The sequence below is a fragment of the Myzus persicae genome, unplaced genomic scaffold (genome assembly GCF_001856785.1).
Source record: "Myzus persicae strain clone G006 unplaced genomic scaffold, MPER_G0061.0, whole genome shotgun sequence".
Lineage (NCBI taxonomy): Eukaryota > Metazoa > Arthropoda > Insecta > Hemiptera > Aphididae > Myzus > Myzus persicae.
Window position 1 is genome coordinate 120,925 of NW_019104173.1, and position 9,973 is coordinate 130,897.

General features: G+C 31.9%; 1 protein-coding gene across 3 annotated transcripts; it reads left to right on the forward strand.

Moving 5' to 3' along the window:
• The first annotated feature begins 634 nt into the window (after positions 1–634).
• LOC111039610 (pyruvate kinase-like) lies at positions 635–7,828 on the forward strand. Of its 3 annotated transcripts, none has more exons than XM_022323193.1 (10): positions 635–1,047; positions 3,889–4,006; positions 4,068–4,291; positions 4,356–4,542; positions 4,609–4,818; positions 4,890–5,071; positions 5,697–5,942; positions 6,010–6,232; positions 6,338–6,494; positions 7,752–7,828. In XM_022323193.1, the coding sequence occupies exons 2-10, from the start codon at positions 3,889–3,891 to the stop codon at positions 7,762–7,764; spliced, it is 1,560 nt and encodes a 519-aa protein (XP_022178885.1). In that variant the 5' UTR covers positions 635–1,047; the 3' UTR covers positions 7,765–7,828. The 3 variants fall into 3 exon arrangements, with proteins under 3 accessions (XP_022178885.1, XP_022178883.1, XP_022178884.1); XM_022323191.1 differs by lacking the exon at positions 635–1,047 and adding an exon at positions 1,250–1,640; XM_022323192.1 differs by lacking the exon at positions 635–1,047 and adding an exon at positions 2,534–2,569.
• The last annotated feature ends 2,145 nt before the right edge of the window (positions 7,829–9,973 follow it).

The following is a 9,973-nucleotide window of genomic DNA, read 5'->3' on the forward strand; positions in this document are numbered from 1 at the left end:
GCTACCTATGACCATTGAAACAGAATTTAAGCAGTAACCGGGATGTAAACCGTGTACCGAAAAACTCTATATTAGTATAATAAAACAACTTGTACAATAAAACATATGCTAACTATATTAATTGGATAATGAATATTAATGTACAGTTGTTGTACCTCTGTCCTTCGGTACCTACTGGAAATGACTGCAGAATAAAGTAGATGGTATCTAATTTTAAATAACAATTTTATTTAAGGCCGTGTACTAAATACTGGCAGCCGATGGGCATTAGATTATGGGTGAGTAAAGGGTAAAGTACTAAAGTGTCGTTGTGTAAGAGAATCACGAACAAAGATGATTTCATGAAGATGAAAAGCACGATTTAAGATACTTTAATCTTATTATCTTGACGAGAAGTCAAAAATATCGTTATCACTTATCAGTAGCATGTTATCAACAGCAGCTGCAGCTGATGGGCATAAAAACACATACAATATGAACGTACAGTCGGTATTTAGTATTTACTACTTTGTCGATTGTATTTTTACACAATCGCGGTAATAACAACACTACCAACAAGAGCTGCACTTTAAACGTCTTGAAACGATAGCAATAATTTTAATATATTTATTAATTTATTAATAGTTAATTGTGTTGTTTCACCGACGTCTCACCTTCATTGGGCCGGGTTAATTAGATAACTTATCTGTGTTGTTCCCGTTCACATCCTATACCCCGCCACCAAAGCCCAGCAAAGACTATTATTATATACAGAAAAAAGCCGGTCACGTTTACAAAAATATCGCTGGAAACATCGAAAACGGAAAAAGAAAAACGTTACCACATTCACTCAGTCAGCGGCGCTCCGCTACACACGGTCGATTCTAACTTGTCGGGATTACTTTTGCTGGACGCTCCTCTGGTTCACCCGCTACCCAATCGATCGAAATCGTTTTCGTAGAACATAATAATACTAACGTACTTTTATTATTATTTTCAATCGCCGGTGTACCTGTGTGTGTGTTCAGTTCCGTATCCCATCAAACGTCCTTAATAATCGAAACCAATGTGAGTATCAGATTAGACTTATTATATAATATTTTATATTACAGGTGATACACTTATACCTAATTAATACAACATAATTTATATTTTATACTCACCGCTCGTATCGCCTTGCTGCTGTCAAGTGGGCATTCTGCGTTTAATATTATGTACAGTACATCCGTGCCATCGTGGTGGTATATTGGTGTCACTCCATGACATTGCGGTAACCTTGGGACCGGCTTTTAGTTTTTCCACCCATTTAATGTATTGTAATATTTTTCGCGGATGCTGAATAGTAAATCGGTACTCATATATTCGTCACTGGCCATAGATTCAACGTGCACAGTGGCCACAGTGTACACTCAATCGAGTATCGACATTCACGCGTTTCACACATCGTTTTCAATCATTTTTTTTTTCGTCTCGTGTACTTATTTTTTCTCTTCCCTCGCGGTCTAATCCGTGTTTAAATGCACCGTGTGTCGACAGTCGTCTTGCGTTTTGTGACAGACAGCTGTGCAAAAACGTCTCGAGCTGCAAGGGCCTCATCATCGGCCTACAGATTTGGTTGCTACCCAAAACGCATGCAATCCAACTACGTTGCACCATTCGAGGTGTATAATCCTGAATAAACTGTTTGATTCATAGAAAAAAAATCGGTGTATCACTACTGATCCTGCCTATGCTGCACTCAGTATTGTATCTATTATGATTGATTAAAAATATGCTACGAAGAGCGCTGCTGCGTATTTTTCATGATTTTTTTTCACCTTTGGCTTATTGTTGTATATATTATTTTTTTTGTTTTTACACTTAAGTACAAACCTACTCAAAATATGACTGTAGACTAGTAGATGCCTACTAGATACACATAGGTACCAAATATAAATATAGTGAAATATCCATATATCAGTGTTGTAGGCAACAAAAATTTTGTATTATATAGGTACCTCGTGCAATTCATTCAAGAAGAATTAAATTGGGTTCTCATAAATATTTTGTTAAATGGAAGTTTCACGTTATAATATTTTACTCACTAAATAAAGAACATCAATTACAAATATTAAAACTAATTAATTTCTATAAGAGTACCTACTTAATACCTCATAAAAATAAAGTTTTAATAGAGACCTTCAGTAGGTTTTGGTACTTTAATAACAGTTCTGACGTATAAAAATGTATTTTACTGAGAAAAATATTAAATATAAAAACATATTGCCTACCTATTTTAATGTTTCAAATTATATTAAGCTTTGAACTCAAATAATACCTATACCTATTATAATCTAATGAATTAATTAGGTTTTGACCTTGAATTCTAAGATTGTGCCTACCCATTAATTAATGATAATCAAGCTTGATCCTAGAAATATAAGCTATACCTAGCTTATCTCTACAACTATTTATTAAAATAACTTTAAATTAAATTAACTCATTTTATGTTCTTACCTACAAATTATTTATTGGTTTCGTGTGGTATTTGGGAATTCTTTAACTATTTCTGTAGAATATTCGAAGTAAGATGTACATTACTTGTAATGAGGTATAACAAACTAAAATTAAAAAATGTATTTTACTCGGTATTTTGCCTATTTTGTATTTTTTTAGGTTAAACACAAATTTTAACAATTGAATTGTTATTTTTAGCATATGTGTTACCTATGCATTTTTATGTTTCATTTTAAGTAAATCAATTTTTTATTGTTAACATTAATTAGGTATTTTTACTTTTAAGAGTACAACATTTACATATAGTACAAGTCATAGCATAGTGTTTTATTTATTTTGTAAACTTTATAAAATTAAAGTAGGCAAATTATATGGTTACACAACCTTAACAATAAAACTCTAAATTTAAAGACATTATTAATGCTAATTGGAATACGAAATGTATTTAGTTTTAAAAAAATTCTTTAAAGCATTTAATAATATGGAAAAATTATATCGGCATGTTGGAAACAAAGAGAAATCTAGGTACCAATAAGTGGTAGAAAATAACTGATAGTACCTTTAATTTAAATATTAAAAAATATTACAATTTGTGCCGCAAGTTAAATAAAATAAAATGTGTAATATTTATTTATTAATAAAATATAAAAAGTGCTCATATTTTAATTTAATAATAATGCCTTTGGTAACTTACTTTAAATTATTTTAGAATATCATTTTCAAAATTGCCAGATTGTGTATTGTAATATAATATTATATTGTAATTGATGATCTCTCAACTATGCAATTCATCAAATACAAATTTGTCTTAGTTGATACAATAACCTTATAGGTAGTTTCAATAAGTTATGGCAAAGAACAGAATATATAATTTTAGCTAAGTATGAAAAATATTTAATTCAAGTATAAACTAATGAAATCCTTTTTCAGTATTCTCTGCTTATTAAACTATAAACTAATCCTGATTACTAGGTCTAACTACCTAGGTATTTAGCTATAAAATATAAACTGTCTGATGTCTGAACACGTACAATGTATGCCAAAATTCTAATGACAGACCACGTGTCTTATTTTGGCATAGCTACAATTGTATTTTTTTATTTTACCAATTGTGCTAGCTAAAATACCATTTGCAAATAATCTGGCCTTGTGCTTGACATTTCTGCAATTAGACTTGATTGTTATACTATGTTCATTCAATTATATCTTATTGTTAGTCGTAATGCTATTCTGTTTAAAAGCCATAGATTAAAATTATGTAATTTTTTGATGAACAAAAGTTCTTTACATACTAGTTACAATAAGTTAACTTGGCCAGTTTTCAGTGATCAACCTTACAGAGTCTGTTCAAATTATTCAGTTAACTTGAAATTTAGTAACTAATATATTCTATTAAAAATTGTTTTATTATAGATGGCTACCTCACAGCTATTACATGATAACACTACTACTCACTTGGATTATATGAGCACCTTAGACATTGATGTTGAAGCACAATTTGTTCGTCTGTCTGGTATCATTTGTACTATTGGTAAGTTTTATTACTTCAAAGGTAGCATTAAAATATATTAAATGAATTTTGTATCTTGTAGGACCTGCTTCGGTTGCTGTGGAAACACTTGAGGAAATGATTGACTCTGGCATGAATGTTGGTCGCTTGAACTTTTCTCATGGTTCACATGAATATCATGCAAACACAATTAAGAACTTAAGACAAGCTGCTGAAAATTATGGCAAGAAGATTGGTGTTTACAGCCCATTGGCTATTGCTCTAGATACCAAGGGACCTGAAATAAGAACTGGCTTGTTGGAAGGCGTGAGTTAACTTAATTTTAAAATACATTTTTATATTATTCTATTTTTGTCTGATTAAATTGTAGGGTGGCTCAGCTGAAGTTGAATTGAAGAAAGGTGAACAAATCAGTTTATCTACTGACAAGGCTTTTGAAAACAGTGGTAATGCCACTAAAGTGTATGTTGACTATCCTAACATAACCAAAGTGGTGAAACCAGGCAATCGAGTTTATGTTGATGATGGTCTTATTTCTTTGATTGTCAAAGAAATTGGTAAAATGATAAAAACCAATAATAAATTATATTTCAAATATAACCATGATAATTTAATTTTTTTAGGTAGCAATTTTATTGTGTGTACCATTGAAAATGGCGGTTCATTAGGCAGTCGTAAAGGTGTTAACTTGCCTGGTGTACCAGTAGATCTACCAGCAGTATCTGAAAAGGACAAAAGCGATTTGAAATTTGGTGTTGAACAAGGTGTAGATATGATTTTTGCATCATTCATTAGAGAAGCTGCTGCTATTAAAGAAATTAGAGAAATCTTAGGTAATTATCCTCAACAATAAATAATTCTAATAATTAAATCAATGTAAATTAATTTAATTTTAATTATATAGGAGAAAAAGGTAAAAATATACTGATTATTTCAAAAATTGAAAACCACCAAGGCATGAAAAATTTGCAAGAAATCATTGAAGCTTCCGATGGTATTATGGTGGCCCGTGGTGATTTGGGTATTGAAATCCCACCAGAAAAAGTGTTTTTGGCACAAAAAGCTATGATTGCACGTTGTAACAAGGTAATTAACTAACAAAAATTGGCGTAGTTACTTATAAGTTTTAGATAAAATTGCCATTCATCCCAGTAAATAGACTCACTGGTTTTCGATTCTATGTTCCGGCATCCCAAAAACAGGTTTGAGATGCCTATAGGTTTCAGTAAAAATTAAAAATTTAAATTCAGTCATTTCAAAGAGTAATAATTATTAATTATAATTAATAAATAAGATAAAATGAATAAGTGTTATAATATTTTTTTATTAAATGTTAATTTTATAAACCTATTAAATAATTGTTACAATGTATTGCAACTTATATTGTATTAAATGATGTGTCAGTTTTTAAATAAATAGTAAATAATATGTTTCACTAATATTTTTCATGTAATTTTGGCAACCCTAATAATAAAAAAATTGAAAATTTGCCTGTGCTTAAAAAAACTTTTTAAAATTATTTTATTAAACTATACATTTTGAAATGTATTATTTTCACATCACTATTAAAAATAAATATTTAAATTATTAATTCTTCAAATACTGATACCTATTTAGAATTAAATACTTATTATATTATATTTATAAATTTAGTTTTTGAAGTTGAAATACTAACACTTTAATCACATATATATTCTTGGAATATTTATAGGCTGGCAAACCAGCTATTTGTGCTAATCAAATGTTGGAATCTATGATTAAGAAACCTCGTGCTACCAGAGCAGAATCATCTGATGTGGCAAATGCCATCCTTGATGGAGCTGACTGTGTTATGTTATCTGGAGAAACAGCTAAAGGAGAATACCCATTGGAGTGTGTACGTACTATGGCCACCATCTGTAAAGAAGCTGAGACAGCTGTTTGGCAGAAACAACTGTTTGCTGACCTATCTTCTGCTGTGAGTTAATTACTAGAAAAAAATTTTAATGTCCATTTTATAATTGTACATTTTCAAATTGTTTAAGGTTAACGTGCCTTTGGATGCTTCACATACAACTGCTATTGCTGCTGTAGATGCAGCTAATAAAAGCAAAGCTGCTGCCATTGTTGTGCTTACAACATCTGGCCATTCTGCACATCTCATTTCCAAATATCGCCCACGTAGTCCTATCATAGCACTGACCAGAAATGTCCAAGTTGCTCGCCAATGTCACATTTATCGTGGTATCCTACCTTTGTTTTATAATGGTGAGTACATAGGTCTATGATTAGTGATAACGAATTAATTTCAATAATTTAAATTGATATATAATGTTATTATCATGCATTGTTTACAAAATTGTATTATTTCAGAACAACCGTTAAGCGATTGGTTGAAGGATGTGGACACCCGTGTAGTGCACGCTATTAAGTTCGGTAAGGCCCGCGGTTTCATTAAGACTGGAGATCCAGTGGTAGTTGTTACCGGATGGAAGAAAGGTTCTGGATACACCAACACTTTACGCATTGTGTATGTACCTGAACAAGAAGATTTTTGTTTTACGTCTTCATAATTTATACATATATTATTAAATTAAACGATGGGCACTAGGTTTTAATATTCAAAGAGATAATTAGACTAAACTATAAAAACTATTAGTTACAAACAAATGTATTCCATGATTATTTATTGGTTATAACGTTATGTTAATAAGTTCTGTTGTTTATATGGTGTCTTTCACAGGAAGGATTTTAATTTTACTACATTTTTTGGTTTTATTGCAGTTAAAAAATGCTTGAAAGTATACTAAGCCCAAGTTCATTTAAAATTATGAATAGATTGAGTAATTGTGTGTATACTTATTTAAAATTAAGACACAACACTAATTATGACTAAATATGAATTTCCATCCCTTAATTTCATTATTAACTAGAATTTTTAAATATTAACTACAATTTGCTTGCTTTTTTATTTTCTATCGGTTATTTATTCAAACTTAATACTTTCATTTTCTGTACCTAGTCATGATTTATATAAAATGTGTTCAATCACTTGAAAGTCAAAATACAATTGTAATGTGCTTATGTTATCATTAAAACTAGTTAATCATATATTTGCTTTTGGCTGATGTTCATTTCAGGAAATGCTATGGGTCTTTTAAATAAATACTATGCAAAAATGTATTTTTGTGCGACATTATAACGCTTTTGTAATTAACTTTATTGTGCTTATTATAAATCGTTCTACAGGTACAAAGCTTTTTTAATCAATATCATATTGAGTCTGCTGATTGATTAATTAATTATTTATAATTAACTTATTATTTGCCTTAAGTAATTTTACAGGTAAATGTTATGTATTGAATATCAGCTTTTAAGAACATCTGATCTCTTGGTTTTTGAGTAAGAATATGTTTTAGTGAACCATTTTGCAATGTGAATTAAAAAATTATGCTAACCTTAAACCCTACATAGAATAATACATTTTTCCATATTATGACTATATGATATATTGTGTGTATAAATATTTAAAAACATTTTTGTTTTTTATTTTATAGTACCCTTGTAGACAAATTTCTTTTAGATGATAATATTGCAATATAGCTTTTCGCTTTAAATATATGATATATATCTTGTTTTAATTGTTTATACTTTTAAACATTATATTAAAGCTTTGGAGTTTAAAAACTACTAACATTATTTGAGGAAGTACTCTACTAAAAAGGCATCATACATATAAATGTTATAATTTAGTGACGTTAAGAACTTATTGTTTTTTTGTTTTCAGTAACGTGGAATGAGGTTCTCCAAAATTGGCTAGTATACCGCAATAAAAAAAAAAAAAAAAAAAAACCGTTTTTTAAAGAAACATCATTCCGTGTTATGTTTAGAAGATCCCAAAATTTGTCTAATCATGACCAGTGCAATATATTCTAACACAAATACCATAATGTACCCACTCTATTCTATTGTATACGATTTTTTTTTTCTAAAACCCCAATTTTAGGAATGTGAATATATGATTGTATTGTTTTTATAATAATTAATAACATGGATACATCAAACAACAAAACCTGTCTTTATTTATTTGTTCCCACTTATACTACTTTTGAGTATTAACCACTTGGTGTCTACTCTCTTGAAAGAGTCACTATCCTACTATAATAGTTCTATAACCTATTGTATACTTTAGTATACTAACAACTTAAGCAGCAAGCTGTAGCAGTGAACCGATCATACAACTATGTACTTACTGAAAGAAATTTGTTGTAACTAACATCACTGTCACTGACCAGACTTCCACTTGTTTATCAAGGTATGAGAATTATTAGTTAAAACAAAGATTAAATATCCTATAATATATTAAAACTATGATCAACCTTATAAAACTTACAAGTGGCAGTGGTATAATGCTGATGGTAAAGACAAATGACCATAAACTTTGATATAGATATACCTTTTTTTTTTTTGTTAAATCGCAGCGCTACAGGGGGGCACTTCATCCTAGGATAGTCCTTCCCCCTGCATCCGCATCATTTATTTATATAAACCATTTACAAACATACCATTTACAAACATACTGAAACTTAAAACTAAGGAGTTGCCTTTACAATGATAGAGGGCTCTACCCCTCTTACTTCCACCTTCGGTGCACATATTATACGACTTAACTACCTTACTCCTGCAGCTCTCGCTATTTTTTGAACCTGCCTCTCCTCTTCCTCCTTCGTCGAGAGCACCATTCCCGCGTACGCCTTAACCGCATTCCAGTGGTCCGTCTTCTCTAGCATTTTCGACACCACCGTATCTGGTTCCAGCGCTGCACCAATTCTCACCTCCAACTCTCTTCTGTGTCTCCACCATCTGTCACACCTAAACAGCGTGTGTTCAGCGTTATCCACCGGTGATCCGCAGTCTACGCACGCTGGGTCTTCCCGTTTTTTGTATTTGTGGAGATAATATCCAAAGCATCCATGACCCGTCAGCATTTGGGTCAGATGAAAATCAGTCTCGCCAAAGTTCCTCTCGGTCCACTGTCTAACATCGCCAATGAGTCGCTTCGTCCACAGGCCCGTCTTGGTTGCTTCCCACTGCGACTGCCATTTCCTATATGTTAGGTCTGTCAACGCCCGTTTCTCTAACATAGCCCCTTCCTTCAATGTTTTGGCTTTCAATTGCTGCTCTAGCACTTTGAGGTGTACTGGTATCATGCCAGCAACAACTAAGATGGCATTCGCTGATACCGTACGGTATGCCATGGCTACTCTTAATGCGATTCTCCTTTGAGGTCTCACTAACGTTTGGACGTTTGTTTCGAAGACGAGTGCATCTGCCCAGACCGGGGCTGCGTAGAGCAGTTGATTTTGCACTGCCAGCGCGACGACTTTCCTCCTCCGTTGTCTGGCTCCTCCCATGTTGGGAAGAATTTTCATCAGGGACTCGGCTGTGGCTCCTGCTCTAATTGCCACCGTCTCTATATGGTGTTTGAAGCCCAACTTCCTGGATAGTTGCACACCGAGGTATTTGAGGTTTCCACTCGGTTCCACGGGTACCCCGTTCACCGAAAAGACTGGCACTTCATAGCCTCTCTTTCTAGTGAGCATCACTGCTTCTGTCTTGCCGGCTGAAAGGGTTAATCCCTTATAGATATACCTACCATATACAGTATACACATATATTGTGTAATGGACAATGAAGTAGTATCCAAATTGGATCTGTCTTGATAGATCTGTGAACCAACATCCACAGTATTGGTATCAAAATTTTATCAGTAGCAGAACATTTTTTTTCTTCACTGCACTGAACTTGAAATAACTTATAAATGTAACAACCAATATTATTTTCATTTACATTACCAAAATTAAATGTTCCAGAAATTACTTTCACGACAAGTGAAGATGTAGGGTATATTTAGACATAGTTATGTTTCAACTGAATCAACATTAATCCACATACCTTTAGTACAATAATACCTACATAATACATACATTAAATGTTAAATTACTACAT

Excerpts from the sequence above, each read along its gene's own strand:
- LOC111039610 (XM_022323191.1), top strand. The coding sequence starts at position 1,497 with ATGCACCGTGTGTCGACAGTCGTCTTGCGTTTTGTGACAGACAGCTGT. Across the intron at positions 1,641-3,888 it reads ACTACGTTGCACCATTCGAG|ATGGCTACCTCACAGCTATT; the intron begins GTGTATAATCCT and ends GTTTTATTATAG. Across the intron at positions 4,543-4,608 it reads TTTGATTGTCAAAGAAATTG|GTAGCAATTTTATTGTGTGT; the intron begins GTAAAATGATAA and ends TAATTTTTTTAG.